Consider the following 20257-nt stretch of genomic DNA (forward strand, 5'->3'; position numbering starts at 1 on the left):
GGTGGGTGGGTGGCAACGGTTTCCAGGCAGCAGCTACAGGGGACTGAGGGCCACACCCCGAATGCCCTAGCACAGGGGGTACAAGTTTCAAACGTATACACCCAGTGGGGCTATCTGCCTCTTTACAGCTTTATCTTAATTAGTAGGAAGGTTTTCTCATAAACGTTCTGTGTTTCTGTCGTGCCACTGGTCTGCGTCCTCCATCTCTCGGGGGCCTCAGGTCTGTGCGCTGCACACGGGCTAAACCTCTGGATCACGATGCACTTCCTAACACTGGGCAGCTATTTCTCTGCTTGTTGGCTCTGAAGAGACGTGTTTTTTACAGACAGCACTTTTTAATGTTTGTGTAGTAAGTTTGTGTATACTTCCCTTAGCTCACTAAGGAACCTTCGATTGTTCTCTTCCTGGTGTTGCACGAATCCTGTGCTCAGACAGAGGGATTCAGGCCATGCTGACCCCTGCCTGGGAGGTGGGCTCACCCAGGAGGGCCTGGGAGGGAACCTCGCTGGGCATCTACAACCATCTAAGCACATGGTGAAAAAGTCACCTATTTTCTTCTGGCTTTCTCTGGAGAATTTTAAAAATATCAACTTTAAGATCTAAGTAGATTGTTTTTCTTTTTCTTTTTCTGAGACGGAGTCTCCCTCTGTTGCCCAGGCTGGAGTGCAGTGGTGCGATCTCGGCTCACTGAAACCTCCGCCTCCCAGGTTCAAGAGCTTCTCGTGCCTTAGCCTCCTGAGCAGCTGGGATTACAGGTGTGCACCAGGACACCTGGCTAATTTTTGTCTTTTTTGTAGAGATGGGGTTTCACCATGTTGGCCAAGCTGGTCTCAAACTCCTGACCTCAGGTGATCCGCCCGCCTCGACCTCCCAAAATGTTGGGATTACAGGCGTGAGCCACGGCGCCCGGCCAGATTGTTCTTCAAGGAGTTTGTGCCCCCACGACACACTGACCTAAGCCGTGCTGGCCCCCAGTCTGTGCACATGGAAAGGACACCCCATTGCACAGCCTCGGCTTCCTCTGTGGCCAGTCAAGTGTATTTGGGGAGAATTCCCAAGGGTGCTTCTAGATACGGCACCTCAGATGAGGCCCCAGAGCAGCACCGCAGGGACCCCCAGCACAATTTTGGAAAGAACTAAAAGGGTGAGATTCCCACGACCCCCCAACACCATGGGCAGCCCCTGGGAGCCTGGCCCCATGTCTCGGCACCCCCTAGAAACAGCCAGTGTCACACCAAGCAGAGAGTTTATTGAGGCCTTGGGCAGGGCCCAGGAACACAGCATGGGGCGTGCGTGGGGCGGATGCACGCTGGACTGCAGGGGTGCGCTAGCAGCGGCAAGCGGAGGAGTACTGGGGGCCCAGGAGGGGCCCCCTCCTCCTAGCAGCGTCTGGGGGCTTCAGGTGAGCATCAAGAACCACTCCTAGCCTCCGCAGGGCTCTTTTGGGAACCCTTCCCTGCTTCCCCCTGAGCTCCATGTGGGGCGGGGCTGGGGCGAGGGGGCCCCCTTCCCTGCTTCCCCCTGAGCTCCATGTGGGGCGAGGCTGGGGCGAGGGGGCCCCCTTCCCTGCTTCCCCCTGAGCTCCATGTGGGGCGGGGCTGGGGCGAGGCGGCCCCTCTTGTCCCTGTGGTCAAGGATGGGACGATCCCTTGAGATTCACTATAAAAATTAAAATTCCCTTATAAATCGCAGGGGAGTGGCAGGAGGGCATCACTTGGAAGCCGGCATTACCCGTCCCTCGAGCCACGCCTCCTCCACACCCCCAAAGTTCTGACCCCAAAGTGAAGAATAGAGGATACGGTTTGCAGGCACAGAGAGGGGCAGAGACACCAGGAGAGAGAAAAGGGAGGCTGGGGAGGGATGGAGGAGGACAACACAGAGAAAGAACGGATCTGAGGAAAAGCGGGGGCACGGGGGCCCCACTCCCCCACAGTCCCCACAGCTGTGCTCTGGGGACGGAGGACGAGAGTTCCCAGCCCGCAGACCCCCACAAGCGTAAGGTCCCATGTCCCCCCAATCCAGTCCTTGCCAAAGCCATGGTGGCCTCTTGAGACATCTTCAGCCCCAGCTGTGCCTGGAGCAGACGGCCAGAGAGCGGTGGGCGGGCTACTCCAGGTAGATGTCCTCCGTGGGGCAGGCGTACGCCAGGTGCTCCTGGTAGTACTCCAGGAAGGCGCGGCTGGGGGAAGATGGTCCTCCACCAGCCGCTCAGGGCCGGTCCTCAACCCCCAAACCGCCTTCCACGGTGCCTCTGAGCTATCCCTCCTTCCTCCCTCTGCAGCCATCTACAACCCCCCACCTAGGCATGGCCACGTCACCCCCAAGTGTGACCCTCAGCTCTCCTGGCCCAGCAATTCTACCCCTGCCAGAGTGCCTGGGCCATGTGTCTGTGCCTGTCCTCACCCCACGCCCAGGACCCCAAATCATCACCCACCACCACCCTCTCCACACAGCGCATCCGGTTCTCCTTCCCCAGACCTCCCCTGCCAGGCTCCTGCCCCACCTGCTCACCTCCGCACCCGTTCTGTGTCCCCACCCACACCCTGGGGCCCCACTCACCCCACGCTCTGCGCCACCGGCCTCATGGACTCCTGGGAGACAAAGACGTGGCAGGCGAAGCGGCTCAGCAGGGGGTGTTTGGTGATGAAGCCAAAATAGCTGTGGGCAAGTCAGTGTGGAGGGCATGTCAGGGCCCTGGCCCAGCCTTAGCCACCCCAAAAATGATGTAGAGAAAAGGCAGGAACAAAAGGCTTGGGGAGAGGGTAGGGGACAGGAGGGTGGGGGTCGCACAATTTAAAGATCTGAAGTTGTCTTTTTTTGGTTTTAACTCAAGCACAGGGCTGGGCACCCACCAAGAGTTCATGCTCTGAGTTAACTCCGTGGTGACCAGGGGCATCCGGCCCACGCTGAGGACGCAGCTCCCTTCTCTGAGCTGGCGCTGCCGCCCTCTGTGGCCCTATTCAGGGCCTGCCCCAGGACCACAGAGCAAGGCCTCTGCCCAGCCGCTGGAGACCATGTCTGCCGCCCTCTGTGGCCCTATTCAGGGCCTGCCCCAGGACCACAGAGCAAGGCCTCTGCCCAGCCGCTGGAGACCATGTCTCCTGCCATCTCAGGCCTCCTCCTGTGGGCCCTGCAGACTGACAGCCCCTTGCCCAGCTCCGAGGTGGGGCTGGACGTTACCCCTGGTCTGTAAAACCCTCTTCTGCTCTATCCCTCGCTCCCACTGTAAAGCAGCTCCTTGCAGGGCCTCACTCATGGAGTCACTGCGCAGCTCCTCCATGTGTGCTGTCTTCTCATCCCAGACATTAGCAAAAATAAAAAATCATCGTCCAGAGGGAGAGGCGGTCAGAGTTCTGCAGCAGGACGCTCCCGCACCCCCACCCCTGAAACTGGCCGACCCGTCCATTCCCCCACGGCTTCGGGGCTTTGTGATTCCACCAGATGGGAAAGCCGCATGATGGTCTGGTTGCCAGGGCAGTGTGCGCACGCCGTCCACAGACAGAGCACAGGGCCGGCCTCAAATGCCAGTGTGCGCACGCTGTCCACAGACAGAGCACAGGGACGGCCTCAAATGCCAGTGTGCGCACGCTGTCCACAGACAGAGCACAGGGCCGGCCTCAAATGCCAGTGTGTGCACGCTGTCCACAGACAGAGCACAGGGCCGGCCTCAAATGCCACATTCAAGTCATCATGGTAATAAGCACTGACCCGCAGACCTGGCTTCCTGCATTACTCAGGCACCATCCTCAGCCCTTTCGATTAACTCACAGAAGCCTCATGACAGCCCTCTGAGGTAGGGCCCTGAAGGAGAGCTAGGCACGGAGGTTTGGGAGCTTGCCCAGGACACACAGCCAGGCTGGGCAGCCCTGGGAGAAAAGGCTACAGTCTGTGATCCCAACATCAGACATCCTAATGCCTGCCTGATCCCAACACAGCGCACCGCACGTACTCCTGACCTACCACCAGCCCCAAGACGAAACGAGTTCACCGTTCACTTTACAGTTTCCTCCGTGCCTCCTCATGGCGAGGGATCGGGGGCGGGGGTTCTGGGGTGACAAATATTAGGAAGTTTTGGGCCAGGGCAGCAGCTCCTCTGCCTCCTCCCACCTCCACACCACATCTTGACCCCAAACCCCAAACTCGACTGACCAGCTTCCTCTCATGCAATTCTAGCTGGAGCTGTGTCCAGCCTGAGGCCTGAGCTTCACCCAGTTTCCTTCTGATGAGAAATTTGGGTCATTCTTGCTCTCCTGGCAGTGTCCGCTGTCCCAGTGGCCCCAGAGCTGGCCCCGCTGTCTGGTCTGCGCCCCTGCACGCCGTCCCACCTCTCCACCCCAGAGCTGGCCCCGCTGTCTGGTCTGCGTCCCTGCACGCTGCCACCTCTCCACCCCACTGAGCAGTATCTCTTCGTGGATTTCATCAGACCATCTCTGCACTTGGCGGGGACGACACAAAAGGGCTCCACATCTTCCAGCAGGCAGCACCCTCACTCTTGACCACAGCGAGAGTCCATAAGGCCACCAAGACGCACTGATGTCTGTCCCACACCTCAGTCCTGGCAGCACCGTGCCCTGCTGCGTCCTGCCTGCCTGTGAGCCTGCTTCCTCCAACTCCCCACAAGTCCTTTCCAGCCTCTGGCTGGCTCTGCCTTTCTGGTTCCTCCCTGATCTCCTTCCTCTAGGGTGCTGGGACACAGAGGGCAGGGGCCTATGCCTGGAGGGAAGCCGGCAGCCCCCCTTGGCCCGCTGTTCCTGTGTCAGCACCCTGCCTGGCTAGTCCCCTCTTGTCTCAGTGATCTACCTGCCCTGACCTAGTATCTTCCCTCCAGGTCTCCCTCCTAAGCTCCAGACCCCTGGGACCAACGGCCACTTCAGTCCCACTGTGTTTGTGATTCATCCCGCATCCCCTCTTGGTGTGTGGGCTACAGCACAACCATCCCCAGGGAGACGTCACCCTGGTCTCTTCAGGTCAGCCTCTACAGCCGGTCAACCTAGGTCCTGCCTATAATACCTCTTCAATGCCTCTTGCATCTGCACACTTGGTCTCAGGACACAGCACCTGTATAACCTCAGGCTCCACCAGGTCCCCTACTGGCAGCACCTGTCAGTGCAGTCGGCACAGCAGCCAGAGCCAGCATGTAAACCTGAGTGTGTCACCTCCTGCCATTAGGAGCCTTCTATGGCCTCATTACCAGCAGAATTAAGTACAGCTTCTTGGCGTAATCAAAAGGGTCCAGGTCTCCACCGACATTTCTAGCTACTCCCCTTACACACAGGCCCCAGAGCCCATAGCCCCCGACCAGTGCATCCCACACCCTTGGCTCAGCTGGACCCCACCAGGAAGATCCACTTCCCTACCCCTGTCACCTGCTGTCTTTCCAGGCTGGCCATCCTGAGCCCCAGGAGGACTTGCCCACCTCTGGGGGTCTGCTCCCCAGGGCCCACTCGGGCATCCTCCACACCCACACAGGCTTCTCACATCCTTCGCCCGTGTGCCTCTCTCCACCCAGACCAGATGCAAGCCTGTCTGACCTGCGCCTCCTGAGTCCAGCTCAGAGCGGGCGTCACTGCACACTCAGCTCAGAGAGCCAAGTGGGTGCAGGTGGAGCTCTCAGGGTTGGGCACGAGCGGCCCTCAGGGTCTGTGGGGACTTGGGGGATGGTTAGGCAGCCCTCAGGGTTTGTGGGGACTCCGGGGGTGGTTGGGGAACTCGGGGGCAGTTGGGGGACTCGGGGAGTTGCGGGTTTGTGGGGACTCGGGGATGGTTGGAATCTTACCAGCTGTTTCGGGGGTGGCAGCCGCAGAAGGAGATGTTCTTCATCTGGAAGAAATGGCTGCAGCGCTGGAACTACAGCAGAGGTGGGCAGAAGCCCCCGTGTTAGAGGAAGCCTGGGGCCACCCCTGCCTCCCGCCTGCCTGACACCCCTGCCAGCCTGGCCCCGTCTGACTCCGTGGCTTAACCCTATCCCCCCGTCCCCTGTCCCCAGTCCCCCAAGCCCCCACCTCGGGCCCTCCTCCGCTCAGACTCAGCTTGACCCCCCGAAGAGAGATCTCGAGGTCACAGGAGGCAGGAGGGCGCAGGTGGACAGTCAGTTTCCGGGCAGTGGCAATCTAAGAAGTTGGGGGAGAAGAGGGTCCTGAGGGGCCCACAAGGGCATCTTTCTTTCCCCTTGGTGGGACTACGTACGCCTCTGCTCCTTTTAGCTTATGTTTGAGGACATGCATGCTGAGGACTCCTGAGATGCAATTCTGGAAGACATAAGGGAGTGGCCTTGGCCACCCCTCAGGCTCAGGGGAAGCAGTCAGCGTGCTTCATCTTCCTTCTGCTCCTCCAGGCAGGGTGCTGCTCTGGGCTCAGGAGCCAGGAACACAGACCCCACCCACCCTGGCCTCTTCACTGCCTGGCCCTACAAGCTCCAGGGAGCTCTCAGAGGCAGGGCTGCTCTGCCCTGCTCCCTACCGCCCCCCAGCCTCAGTCTCAGTACTGGTGCATGGGCAGGCGCGCACCAAACGTCCACTGAGTGAGTGGATGAGTAGAGGGCTCCCAGGGAAGGGGCTGTGAGGGCTGGTCTTGATTCCAGACAGGAAGAGGAAGGGCTGATGGCACTCGGGGCCAACTGGAAGATCTGTGGCCCAGAGACCCAGAAGTAATGAGGGACAGCTGCTGAGCTCTGCCCTAGACTCACCTGCTCAGGCCTCTGAACCAGGGCCTGGGGTACCCATCCAGAGCTACCCCTGCAGCATCCCCCACACCCTCCCTGGAGGAAATCAGACGCCTTGGAGCCTCAAGGCCCTGTGCCAGCCTGCAGTGCTGGTGGGGCCACCATGCGAACCCTCAGCTTGCACTTGCCCAGCCTCCACACTGACCTTCTGCATGGCCGCACACAGGATGCCGTTGCCCTGGTGGCAGGGCACCTCCACAGAGCCCAGGAACTGCACATCAAAGCGCTCCACCCAGCAGGGACTCCGCTTGCTCCCTGGGGAGGGGGGCACAGAGGGCCCAGGTCAGGCAGGGGCCTAGGGGAGGATCTGGGGTGACACGCCACCCCTCGGGGTTGGGACCTCACCCAGCAGGTCCTTGGCAGGGCCGGGAACCGCATGGGCGTAGAAGGCAGGGAACACACCGCGCTCCCCCGTACGCATGTTGAAGCCACGGAACCAGAAGTCATCCTCCTCGGCCTCCACCAACACGGGGTCATCCACGTCCAGCTCCAGTTCGTCTGGATGCCGCGGGATGAACCTGCGGGGGGGGGAGAGGTCACTGGGGAGGGGGGCGGATTGAGGGTCGTGTCCATTGGCGTCCTGGGATGGCACGGACTGAGGCTGGGGCCACCGCCAGCAAGGAGGGAGGCTGTACCTGAACACAGCCCTGTGGGTCTGCTCTCGCTCCTCACCGTTGACCAGACAGGAGAAAAGGCCAAAGGACTCGGTGCCTGGGAGACCAGATGGGACGGAGGTGGGGAAGACAGGGAGACAGAGAGGCAGAGTAGGGGAAGGAATGTTTAGAGGCCTGGCCTCGGGCAGAGGTGGAGTCCCCTCTGCAGGCCGGTGTGGGTGTCCTGGGAGCAGGAAGGGGCTGAGGCAGAGCAGGCCACCTCATGCCATGTCCTGGATGGGAGAGGGCGCCCAGCCCTGACCATGGCCAGACCCTCAGGTGGCCCCGGGCACTGTGGGGGAGCCTGGGACTGGGGCCAGGGACTCCGCATGTTCCTCTGGGTCATCCCCCTTTTCCCTGCCTGTCACTCACTGGAGGACCGGGATGTGCTGTTGACGAAGACATTGAGGAACTTCTTGGAGAAAGTGAGGTCAGGGCTGTCCGGCGAGGTGTCCCCCGGGACCTGACCACCGCCTAGCAGCGCTGCGCCCACCTCCTCCTCGCTGGCCTCCCCGCTGCTGTCCTCTTCGCTGTCGTGGCCCAGCCCGGCGCAGCGCCGCAGGCTCACCAGCTCCAGCTGCGTATGCTCGTCCACCACCAGCGTGTACTTGACCGCGTCATACACCAGCGAGGCGTCCCGCGGCGCCGAGGGGTCCGTGCCCCTGCCCCCGGGGGGCCCCGCACTGTCCTCGGCATCCTCCTCTTCCTCGTCGTCCTCTTCGTCCTCCTCCTCAGAGCAGGCGGCGGAGCAGGCTCGGCCCGGGCGGGCAGCGCGGCCGGGCGCGGCCCACAGCGGCGTGATGGTGTCACGCGTGGGGTTGCTGAGGAACAGGCAGGGCCCGGGCTGCGCGGGGCCGGGTCGAGGCGCGGCGGGCGCAGGCGGCGGCGGCGCGCACAGCGTCTCCATGTCCACCAGCTCCACGTCGCCGGGCCCCGCGGCCGCCTCGGGGTCCTGGGAGTCCTGGGCAGCCCCGCCGGCCGGCGACACGGGCTCCCCGGGTGGGCGCGGCGCCGGAGACAGGCACTGGCCGGGGCAGCGGATGGGCGAGGAGCCCTCGGAGATCATGCGGCTCACCAGGTTGCTGAGCAGCCAGGGCGAGTCCGCGTCCTCGCTGAGGTCCGGCTCCGACTCCGACCCCGACTCGTACTCGCTGTTGGTGTCGTCGGGACCCACGGGCAGGAAGGCGGGGCGGCGCGGGGGTTCGCGCGGGGGCTCCGGCTCCGAGGCGGGCGACGAGGCCTCCTCGATGGAGTTGGTGAGGTGCGAGGAGCGGCCGCTGCTGCTGCTTCCGCCGTCGCTGCTCAGCTCCAGCTCCGTCTCCGAGATGGACGAGATCATGCGCCCTAGGCGCGCGCCGCCCGCGTCCTCTGAGTCGGAGCCGGGCGAGGACAGCTCCTGGCTGCTGCGACGTCCCCCGTGGCCCCCGCTCGAGCGGCTTCTCAGGTCAGCCTCGATGCCGGGATCTGAGGAGGGCGAAGTCCCCCCTGGCGCCGGGGGTTCCGCAGGCCGGTTCCCTTCGCAGTCGCAACCCGGGCGCACTGGCGACTGCGTCCCGCCGGGCCCTGTGTCCGTGGGAGGGAGGGGGCCCGGGGGCTCTGCTGGGCAGGGAGGTGGGGGTCACCCTCTCTGCACCATCCAGGCCTCTTTCAGCAACCAGCCCATCCTCCCTCCCCTCCCCCCCCTTCACCTTGGCCCGCGGGCCCACCACCCCTCACCTCTGAGGGCCTCCGGGGCGGGTGAGCACAGCGCTGTCTCTTGCCAGGAGGCCGGAGGCACCAGGTCAAAGCCTCCGTTGTTGTTCAGGGAGTCCTGGGTTGGAGATACATGATGGCCGTCCTGAGGAGGGCCTCCAGCTCCCAGGGGGTGAGCAGGGCTGGCTGCAGAGTCCCAGGTGCTATGAACCCAGGCTCAGCTCCAAGGAGCTGTGGGTCGGGGCACTCACCTGGGCCCCCAGTGTGGTCAGACGGAGGGTGGTTGGCCGGTGCTTATGGGGCTCCTCCAGAGAAGGGGAGGGGATAAGGGGACCAGGGGCAGGTGCCTCTGAGCCAGGGTCTCCTCCCTCCTGGCCTTCCTCATCTCCCTCCTCCTCCTCCTCCTCCTCTTCCTCATCCTCATCGTCCTCCTCTTCATTGTCATCGATCATCTCAAACTCCTGGAAGTCATCCTGGAAGGAGCAGATGGGGTGCGGCTGCTCCGAGCGCCCCAGGGAGAGGCTGTCCTGCAGGAGGGAGGGAGATAGCAGGGCTGGGCCAGAGAGCAGCAGCAGCCCGGGGTCCAGGTGCAGGAGAAGGGAAATCGGCGTGCATCAGTCAAAGGAGAGCCCCTTCCAGCTCACTCTGCCCCTCTGTCTACAGGGCGATGTTTTTAAAATCTGCTTAAGACACGTCGGGATCACTCCAGTTCTTGGGGAGGGCCCAAAAAACTCTACAGCTGAATGACAGGGATTCTCAGAGCAGCCCCAGCCCCGCTTTTAGACTCATCTCACTGCAGAACCCCATCACATTTGACACCAGCACTGTGTTCCCTTCACAGCATTTTAACACAGCTTACAGTTACTGGACATGGTTTTTTAGTCTGTTGCAAGCCCCACCAGGGCAGGGTCACATCCATGTTGTGCACTGTTGCACCCACCCCTAAGAACAAGACCTGGGGCTCAGCGGATGTTCAGTAAATATCAAACAAACGCATAAACGTAGAGACAGCCTGCACTCTGAGGATTCACCAACTTTGCACCAACCCCAGGGCCATTGGCACAGTTAATTCCCATGCTGGCACTTCCTCTCCTCCATTCCCTCCTACCTACCCCATCTGCCTGGCTCTGCTAACCTCAGGGCATGGTTGACATTTCCTCTGGAAATTCTCCCTGATTCCTTCAGTGTGGATTGGGTTCCCTTCCCCCTTGTGGAACTTATGTCTCTGTTGGAATGCAGCCCTTGACACGTGGGCAGTCATTGTCCCTTACAAGTCTTTCTCCTCTACTAAGTTGCAGCTCCGGAGGGCAGCTATCCTGTTCCACTCCCAGCCCCCAGAAGCCCCCAGTACTTGCCACATGGCAGTTGCCCAGAACTGTTCTTCAATAAATGAAAGCAGAAATGTGGAGAGACAGGGAGAAGGAGAAGCAGGAGATGGGGGAGAAACGATTTCAGCGGGGGGAGACATGAGAGAGACAGATGGGAGCTGCAGACGAGAGCACAGGGCTGCGGATGGGACAAGGTTGTGATGGCAGCTGCCAGGGGTTAGATCTTTCTGGGAGTGATCTGAGGACAGAGGGCACCCAAAGCAAAAGAGCACCTCCCTGTCCCGGTCTGGCCACTGATGGTGTCGGGGAGAATGCTGGGGAAGGCCTTGCGTGGAGGCCTGCAATGTGTTGGAATAAGAGAGGGTTGATACCAAGGAAACCTCAAGGGTTAAGTGGGGAGGAGCTATCAGAGGAGTCCCCGGTTCAAGGCTGAGCTCACACCCACCCTAAAACCCCAAGTGAATGCTAAGAAGAACCTAATGAGGCCCTCCCTTAAGCTGGATCTGTGCCCCCAACTCTTCCCCCACCTTCTCACAGTGGTCTGAGTCGTAGCTGAGGCCCAGGCCACAGTCATCAGTGATCTCAGACAGATCTTCGTCGTCAAACTCTTCCAGGCTTATGTCCTGGGGAGGCCTGGAAAGGAGACCAGGGTCAGAGAGCTACCAACCTGGACTCTGCCTGGGAACTGGCCTTGAGGAGGAGCAGAGCGCGGCCTCAGCTCCTCCGCCCCGTGGTCTCCACAAGCCCCAGCTCCCGGAACACATCCTGCCATCATCTTGACCCCCAAGCTCTGCTCTCCTGTGGATCCCCTCCCCCGTCTGAGCCAGGCCTGCCCAGAGCAGCCAACCCTGCCCCCACCCCTCCCACCCCGCCTCCCTGGAGAGCCAGCAGCCTCTCCTCCCTCCACTCTCAGCTCCAGGCCCCTGGGGTCAGGGTCTTGCAGAGCACGGGAGGGGGGCTGCAACCCGGCAGCGGCAGATGGGGAGGGGTCGCGCCTGCTCTGGGAGGAGAGTCTGGCCTGTTTGTCTCCCCCTCTCTGGCGGAGTGAGGCCTAAACCCAGAGGCCCAGCGTCCTCCCCACCCCAGTCCCTTCCCGCAGGGCCCCGGGCTTGATTTCCACTCTCTCCCGGCCGGGCCCTATCGGCCAGGTCTGGCGTCCACCGAAGGAGGCCAAGGCCACCGGGACACGCCGCGCTGGGAGGGTGTGCCCGCATCGCGCCCGCATCCTCCCCCGCAGAGGGTCGGCCCAGGGCCTCCACCCTTGACAGGTCAGCGGTCCAGGCCGGGCGCGGCTCAGAATCCCGGCGGGGCCGGGGGTCACGGAGGCTGGGGACGCGCGGTGAAGACGGAGGGAGTGGGAGCGGGTGGGGGTGGGGCGCCCGAGCCGAGGCTCAAGGACCGCAGGGGGCTGGGGCCGGGTCCGCGCCGGCGGCGGGGACGGGGGTCCGGGCGGGTCGGGGTCGGCGGGGCGCAGGGAGCGGAGGGCCCGCCCGGCCCGGGCGCCGAGGGGGTACCTGCAGCCCGGCGGCGACAGCGAGTGGAAGGTGGAGAGAGAAAACATCTCCGCGCGATCCGCCATCTTCTCCGGGAGAGGCCCGCGACTGCGGCGGGGGGTGCGGGAGCCTCGCCGCGCCCCGCGCCCGCGCTCGGCCCGCCCCGCTCACCTCGTGACACGCCCTGCGGCGCCCGCCCCGCGCACCTCGCCCGGACTGCGCGGCGGCGCGGGGAGGGCTGCGGGGGAGGCGGGGGAGGGACGCGGCCGGGGACGCTGGTTGGAGGAGAGGCGGCGGCTTCACCGCCGGGCGCTGGTTGGGGAAGGACCGGGCGTGCGAGGAGGATTTTTCACGGGGAGGGGCGGGAGGGAAGGGGAGGGCGGGGGGGCGTCGGGCCCCGCCCTGGAGGACCCGCGCGGGGCGGGAGGCCGGAGAGGCAGCGCCGGGGTCCGCGGGCCTCGGGTGCACCGTGGGCTGTTCCCTCTGGCGAGAGGCCGGGGCGGCCCCAGGAGCTGCGCCGCCGCCCCCAGGGGTCCCCCCAGGAACCCTAACCCGGGTGCGGCCCTGAGCTGGGTGGCGGGCGAGGCGGGAGGCGCGGGAGGAGCTGTCCGCCGTCGGGTGCTGATCGGAGCTGTCCCCACGGGGTGCTGACCGGGCTGCACAGGGACGTCTGCACAAGGGTCGCCCTGCAGGGCTGGATTCAGAATCGAGCACACGGTACTCAGAGGATGCTGGCCGGGGTTAAAAGTGGACTTTGAGCACTCAGTAGAGACTGCACAGCCGGACAGAGGTACCGACAGGCATGGGAGAAGTTAGCACCCACAGAGGCGATGTGCGTCCCATTGGAAACACTTTTTCTTGGGCACCGTGTTGCTGGGCCCTGTGTAGGGAGCTGACCCGCTCTGGCTTGGGATGGAGCCCTGTGGGGAGGGCCATGGTTGAAGCTGAGCTCAAGAGGGTGGCTGTGGGAGGAGGCAGGAGATCAGGGTTGAGGGCGCAGAACTAGGGAGACTGCAGAACACTTTTTTTTCTTTCTAAAATAGAGACCGGTGGCCGGGCGCGGTGGCTCATGCCTGTAATCCCACCACTTTGGGAGGCCGAGGCGGGTGGATCACGACGTCAAGAGATCGAGACCATCCTGGCCAACATGGGGAAACCCCATCTCTACTGAAAATACAAAAGAATTAGCCGGGCATGGTGGTGCGCGCCTGTAGTCCCAGCGACTCGCGAGGCCGAGGCAGGAGAATCATTTGAACCTGGGAGGAGGAGGTTGCAGTGAGACGAGATTGCGCCACTGCACTCCAGCCTGGTGACAAGAGCAAGACTCCGACTCAAATAAATAAATAGAGAGAGAGAGAGAGAGAGAGAGAGAGAGAGAGAGAGAGAGGGGAGAGAGAGAGAGAGAGAGAGACTCTCTGTATTGCCCAGGTTGGTCTTGAGCTCCTGGACTCAGCTATCCTCTGGCCTCAGCCTCCCAAAGTGCTGGGATTACAGGTGTGAACCACAGCACCTGGCTAAATATTGGCTAAAGAAGGAGGCTGGAGTTTCAACAAGAGTGCAATCCCTTTTCCCCCTTGATGAAAGTTATGTGCCCTAAGATTTATGTCTTAGTTCTGTGGAAAATTCCTTTTTTTTTTTTTTTGAGGCAGAACTTGCTCTGTCGCCCAGGCTGGAGTGCAGTGGCATGATCTCAGCTCAATGTAACCTCCGCCTCCCAGGTTCAAGTGATTCTCGTGCCTCAGTCTCCCGAGTAGCTGGGATTACAGGCAATCACCACCACATCCGCCTAATTTTTGTGTTTTTAGTAGAGATGGGTTTTCACCATGTTGGGCAGGCTGGTCCCAAACTCCTGACCTCAGGTGATCCACCCTCCTTGGCCTCCCAAAGTGCTGGGATTACAGGTGTGAGCTACTGCGCCTGGCCTGGAAATTATTCCTTAGGTAAGGACGAGGCACTTGAGTGACAAACACTAGAAAGTACATGGCAGAAGCAGCTCATGCCAGTCGGGAAGGGAAGTATTGCCATTCCAGCTCAGAGAGAGGCCTGTGGCCAGGGCCTGATTGAGCCTGCACTCCTTGGTGCCCCGTCATGATTTATATTTTATGCCAATGACAGTATTTTTCTAAGAATGGCATTTACTTGGCTGGGCACAGTGGCTCACACCTGTAATCCCAGCACTTTGGGAGGCCAAGGTGGGTGGGTCACTAGAGCTCAAGAGTTTGAAACCAGGCTGGAAACATGTCTCTACCAAAAATACAAAAAACTGGCCAAGCCCAGGAGGCGAAGGTTGCAGTGAGCTGAGATCACACCACTGTACTCCAGCCTGGGGGGCACAGACCCCATCTCAAAAAAAAAAAAAAAAAAAAAAAGCCATTTACCAGTTTATGCTTTTGCCTTCTTGACTTGGGTTGGCTGGAGAGAAGAGCGGCTGCAATCTCTCTGTGAAGCCCTAGGCTCCAAGCATGGTGCCTGGTACACAGTAGGTGCTTAGCAGACATGTGAATGAATGAATGAATGAGAGCTTATGGTCTCTAACCCAGTCTGGGGCATCAGGTCTTTGCCATAACAGTCTTTTTCATTTTAGAAGCACTAAAAACATTCCCCATTTCTGAGGTTCAAGGAGTCTGGGCCTATTAGCCACTCCCTGCCTTTCCCATAAAAATTCAAATCTCTTCCCAGATTTCATAGAGAGTTTGACCCTAACTTTCCAGATTTCCTTTTGATGCCGAGTCTTCACCAAACTGGTGAATCTGGACACCCACATAAATGACCCATCCAATGCCCTGGTCAGTCAGTTCCTTGACTTCTGATCTGTCAACAGTCTTTGATACTCAACTGTAGTGACCTCTCCCACAAAGTGCCTCCAGGATCTACCTTCATCTGGAGTTGCAGCAATCTTAAAATCTTTGTTTTTTCTTTTTTTTTTTTTTTTTTTTTTTTTTTTTGAGACGGAGTCTCGCTCTGTCACCCAGGTTGGAGTGCAGTGGCCGGATTTCAGCTCACTGCAAGCTCCGCCTCCCGGGTTCACGCCATTCTCCTGCCTCAGCCTCCGGAGTAGCTGGGACTACAGGCGCCCGCCACCTCACCCGGCTAGTTTTTTGTATTTTTTAGTAGAGACGGGGTTTCACCGGGTTAGCCAGGATGGTCTCGATCTCCTGACCTTGTGATCCGCCCGTCTTGGCCTCCCAAAGTGCTGGGATTACAGGCTTGAGCCACCGCGCCCGGCCAATCTTTGTTTTTTCTTTTGAGACAGGGTCTCACTCTGTCACCCAGGCTGGAGTGCAGTGGTGTGTCCTTAGCTCACTGTAGCCTCAAATTCCTGGCCTCAAGGAATTCCCCTGCCTCAGCCTTCTGAGTAGCTAGGACCACAGGCACACACTACCATACCTGGCTGGTTTGGTTTTTTGTTGTTGTTGTTGTTTTGTAAAAACAGGGTCTATGTTACCTAGGCTGGTCTTAAACTCCTGGGCCCAAGCCCAAGCAATGGCCTCCCAGGATGCTGAGATTACAGGTGCGAGCCACAGCATCCGACCCGAAGTCTTACAGTCTCAAATTTCATCTTAGATCCTAACCCCCATAACCTTCCTCAAGCCTCTCCCCTTCCTTCCCTCCCTCTTATCAGATGGTCACTCCCAGCTCCCATGAGCGTAAAGACCATGAGACAGGGGATGCCACCCCCAGTTTTATCTGTGGACCTCAGTCTTGTCCCCAGAGCACAGATGGAAGATCGTCGGCCTTAAAGTCCGAAAGAGGGGAGCCACTCTTCATTTTGCCACCAACTTGTTGAACATGGGCAAATTACACAATCCCTCCAGATCTTGGATTCTTCCTCTGAGCAATGGTGCTGTGGGGACCACATGCCGTGTGTAAGCCCCAGACACAGGTCCTGGTGTTTGTTGGTGATCATTTGAGGCTCACCTTTCCCCTGCTCCTCACACAGGGGCCATGGCCTCCCAGTCCCCCCAGGGCTGCTCTGTGCAGCTCAGGGACACGTTAGTGAAAAGGCAGCATCTCTTTCCTGAGGGGTTTATGCTCCTTACGTCATGCACATTTTATCCAATTTACACCTTCCTCCTGTGCTCCTCAGAGCATCATCGTATGGATGAACAAATGGGGGTCCACAGGAAGCTGAATATCCCTCCTTGAAGTTCTCTCCTCCTCTGGCCTGTGGGCCATGGGTTTTCCTTCCTGACCACCATCCGTTGTCAGCGTCCTTCCAGACTCCTTCTCCTCCTTCAACGACAAATCAAGATGCTGTGTCATGACCATTTTAACATTTTCTTCCCTCTATGGTACATGAATGGCATAGACAGTACAAAGCACAAAACTGATTGGACTTAGAAGGGAGAGTTGGAATTGCAATAGTTTCCGCAATCCTGACCACAGCAATTCTAAAAAGTCAGAGAACATTTTCTTTTTTTTTTTTTTTTTGAGATGGAGTCTCGCTCTGTCACCCAGGCTGGAGTGCAGTGGCCGGATCTCAGCTCACTGCAAGCTCCGCCTCCCGGGTTCACGCCATTCTCCTGCCTCAGCCTCCCGAGTAGCTGGGATTACAGGCGCCTGCCACCTCGCCCGGCTAAGTTTTTGTATTTTTAGTAGAGACGGGGTTTCACTGTGTTAGCCAGGATGGTCTCGATCTCCTGACCTCGTGATCCGCCCGTCTCGGCCTCCCAAAGTGCTGGGATTACAGGCTTGAGCCAAAGCGCCCGGCCTGTCAGAGAACATTTTCTGACAACTTTCTGAGAGATTAGAAAACAAATGCAAACTATCAGTCTTTATTGTACTCATATTTCACAGAAATCACAAACACAAAATAAATATGCCAATGGTTAAAACTGCAAACAGACATTTAATAAAGATGAAAATTAAGAGTTCTACCTTCACCATGGTGAAGTCCTAATGCCACCATTTCCTGAATCTGGATTTTTACGCATCCAGGTGTCTGATCACTACCTCCTACTTCTCTTGGTCTCTTTCTTGCGGCATTACTACAACATCCACATTTTGTTTGTTTGTTTTTGAGACAGGGTCTTGCTGTGTCACCCATGCAGGAATGTAGTAGTGCAATCTCAGCTCACTGCAACCTCTGCCTCCTGGATTCAAGCAATTCTCCCACTTCAGTCCTCAGAGTAGTTGGGACTATAGGTGTATGCCACCACACCTGGCTAATGTTTGTATTTTTTGTAGAGACAGGGTTTCATCATGTTGCTCAGCCTGCTCTCAAACTCCCGAGCTCAAGCGATACACTCACCTCAGCCTCCAGAAGTGCTGGGATTATATGTGTGAGCCCCTGCATCTGGCCTTTTTTCTTTTTTAACTCCATAAGAAATGTGCTTCAATTACTATTACTAACAAATTATCCTCAAATTTAGTGAATTAAAACAATTAAGTTGTTATTTACAGTTGTTTGTGTTAGGGGTAGAAATTCAGGAAGGACTCCAATGAGAAGTAGTTGCCTGGGTCTCTTTTGAGGTTTGGTTGCAGCTGGAGGTGAGCCTGGCTCAAGGTCTGAGATGGTTCATTTAGAAGGTTGGCAGTGGATGCTGAGTGTGAGCTGGGAGCTCTGCTGTGGCTGTCACCAGCATATCCACTGGGCTCTCCTGCATGGTGGTCTCAGGGTAGTTTCTCTTCTCTTTTTTTTTTTTTTTTTTTTTTTGGAGACAAGAGTCTCACTCTGTCACCCAGGTTGGAGTGCAGTGGCATGATCTTGGCTCACTGCAACCTCCAACTCCCAGGTTCAAGTGACTCTCCTACCTCAGCCTCCCGAGTAGCTGGGATTATAGGTGCCTGCCAGCATGCCAGCTCATTTTTTTTTGTATTTTTAGTAGAGGCGGGTTTTCACCATGTTGGCCAGGCTGGTCTTGAACTCCTGACCTCAAGTGATCTGCCTACCTCAGTCTCCCAAAGTGCTCGGACTGGAGGCATGAGTCACCGCACCCAGCCAAGGGTAGAGTTTCTTACATGATGGCTGGTTCCCATCACAGTGAGGATCCTGGGAAGGCATGGCCTTTTCTGGTCTAACCTTGGGAGTCCTACAGCATCACTGCTGCTGTGCCTATTGGTCAAAGCAGTTGCAAGCCTACCCAGTTTCAAGAGGGGGGTCACAGACCCTACCCCTCCATGGGAAGAGTATCAAAGAACTTGGGAGCTGTGTCACAAAACCACTACAAATCTCCAGTCCATGTGTCATGAAACCACCGCAAACCTCCAGTCCACTGAACCTCACACTTTCCTCATCATCCACTCAAGTTTCTTGCCTGACATCAACCCTCTCAACCATCAGCTTGTCCTTCTCTTCTGGATCATTTCCATCAGCAAACAAGCACAACCTATGTTAAAGAAAATGGTAATTCTCACCTGATGGTACAGCACATTCAAAATCATGGCATTTACAACACTGTTATGCCTTAAAGAAAGTGACAGTTGGCCGGGAGCTGTGGCTAACACCTGTAATCCCAGCACTTTGGGAGGCCGAGGCGGGAGGACCACGAAGTCAGGAGATCAAGACCACAATGGCTAACACGGTGAAACCCCATCTCTACTAAAAATACAAATAATTAGCCGGGCATGGTGGTGGGCGCCTGTAGTCCCAGCTACTTGGGAGGCTGAGGCAGGAGAATGGCGTGAACCCAAGAGGCAGAGCTTGCAGTGAGCCGAGATCCGGCCACTGCACTCCAACCTGGGCGACAGAGCGAGACTCCGTCTCAAAAAAAAAAAAAAATTATTCTTCTGGTTTAAGAAAGAAATCTCACACATAATTATACCTTTCAGAAAACAGATTTCTACCAGTGCAGAAGATGATTATAATATACATCAGAGTTGAAGTTTTTAAATAGATTGCTACTATCAGGATTTTTTTTTTTTTTTTTTTTTTTTGAGACACGATTTTGCTCCGTCGCCCAGGCTGGAGTGCAGTGGTGCAATCATAGTTCACTGCAACCTCCGCCTCCCAGGCTTAAGCCATTCTCCCCACTTCAGCCTTCCAAGTAGCTGGGACTACAGGTGCATACCACCACACCCAACTCATTTTTGTATTTTAGCAGAGACATGGGGTTTCACCATCTTGGCCAGGCTGGTCTCGAACTCCTGAACTCAAGTGATCCACCTGCTTTGGCCTCCCAGAGTGCTGGGATTACAGGCGTGAGCCACCACACCTTGCCAGGAAATTTTTTAAATCTCTGAAATCTGAATGTCTTACTAGACTCCTTCATATAACGTACATGCCCAAAGACACTTTTATAATAGCTGAACAAACAACAGAATTATACACTTTCATGAAAGTCTTTGCACTGCAGCAGGGTCATAGCCCCAAGGAGGACAGCACTGCAGCTTCGACAAATCTCTCTCTGACATACAAATTTTGGAGAGTTTTCCATTTACTGTGATGAGTGCAAAGGGAACAGGCCCAGCAAAGTATGCCAGGAGCTATCAAGCTGGAGAATGTTTGATGTTTGGTGAGCGCTTCTCAGATTTCCCCAATTCCTCCTGAAGATGCACTAAAGTTGGTGATGTCAGGGCTCTGCCTGACAGGGAGAGTCCCTGATAGGTTGCTGGAGACCCTGAACAGAGATTTACCAGGCCTCTTACACCCACAAACTTGTCATCCTGGAACTCCCAGCATAATTACCTAATTTGATTAACAAACACTGTCTTTTTTTTTTTTTTTTTTTTTTTTCTTGAGATAGGGTCTCGCCGGGCGCGGTGGCTCAAGCCTGTAATCCCAGCACTTTGGGAGGCCAAGACGGGTGGATCATGAGGTCAGGAGATCGAGACCATCCTGGCTAACATGGTGAAACCCCGTCTCTACTAAAAATACAAAAAACTAGCCAGGCGTGGTGGCGGGTGCCTGTAGTCCCAGCTACTCGGGAGGCTGAGGCAGGAGAATGGCGTAAACCTGGGAGGCGGAGCTTGCAGTGAGCTGAGATCCGGCCACTGCACTCCAGCCTGGGCTACAGAGCGAGACTCCATCTCAAAAAAAAAAAAAAAAAAAAGAGAGATAGGGTCTCACTCTGTCACCCAGGCTGGAGTGCAGTGATGTGATCTTGGCTCACTGCAACCTCTGCCTCCTCAGCTCAAGCAAACCTCTCACCTCAGCCTCCTGAGTAGCTAGGACCACAGGCACCCGCCACCATGCCTGGATAATTTTTTATTTTTTTGTAGAGACAAGGTTTCACCATGTTTTCCAGGCTGTTCTCCAACTCCTGGGCTCAAGTGATCCACCTGCCTTGGCCTCCCAATGTGTTAGGATTACAGGCATGAGCTACCATGTGTAGCCTCAAAACGTGTCTTTATCCTCTGGATCTAATAGCTAAGTTCTAAGTACAATCTTGCTACATAGGCCACAGGATAAGAGACGAGGCAGCTGGGAGG

At 57.7% G+C, this 20257-nt stretch overlaps 2 protein-coding genes across 6 annotated transcripts in view; one reads left to right on the plus strand and one right to left on the minus strand.

Annotated features, from left to right (window-relative positions):
• Positions 1-20257, plus strand: part of SYCE3 (synaptonemal complex central element protein 3) — a 161056-nt gene that overhangs the window by 92742 nt on the left and 48057 nt on the right. The window contains exon 1 of one of the 2 annotated variants that reach the window (XM_050745783.1): positions 17984-17987. The exons of the other annotated variant lie outside the window; for it this stretch is intronic. The gene's annotated coding sequence lies outside the window, so the exon portion shown is untranslated. Of the gene's footprint in view, positions 1-17983; positions 17988-20257 lie in introns of those variants that run through there. 2 annotated transcript variants of the gene reach the window in all.
• Positions 1230-20257, minus strand: part of MAPK8IP2 (mitogen-activated protein kinase 8 interacting protein 2) — an 88239-nt gene continuing 69211 nt past the window's right edge. Inside the window, exons 2-13 of one of the 4 annotated variants that reach the window (XM_050745750.1) lie at positions 11909-12056; positions 10922-11027; positions 9318-9593; positions 9091-9184; positions 7747-8973; positions 7357-7432; positions 7067-7239; positions 6867-6976; positions 6003-6110; positions 5777-5847; positions 2560-2658; positions 1230-2179 (exon numbers count right to left, since the gene is read on the minus strand). In XM_050745750.1, the coding sequence (XP_050601707.1) occupies positions 2107-2179; positions 2560-2658; positions 5777-5847; positions 6003-6110; positions 6867-6976; positions 7067-7239; positions 7357-7432; positions 7747-8973; positions 9091-9184; positions 9318-9593; positions 10922-11027; positions 11909-11973 (2478 nt within the window). In that variant the 5' untranslated portion in view covers positions 11974-12056 and the 3' untranslated portion in view covers positions 1230-2106. Of the gene's footprint in view, positions 2180-2559; positions 2659-5776; positions 5848-6002; positions 6111-6866; positions 6977-7066; positions 7240-7356; positions 7433-7746; positions 8974-9090; positions 9185-9317; positions 9594-10921; positions 11028-11908; positions 12130-20257 lie in introns of those variants that run through there. The other 3 variants (XM_050745752.1, XM_050745751.1, XM_050745753.1) reach the window with 3 other exon arrangements.

The sequence above is a fragment of the Macaca thibetana genome, chromosome 10, assembly GCF_024542745.1.
Source record: "Macaca thibetana thibetana isolate TM-01 chromosome 10, ASM2454274v1, whole genome shotgun sequence".
Classification (NCBI taxonomy): Eukaryota; Metazoa; Chordata; class Mammalia; order Primates; family Cercopithecidae; genus Macaca; species Macaca thibetana.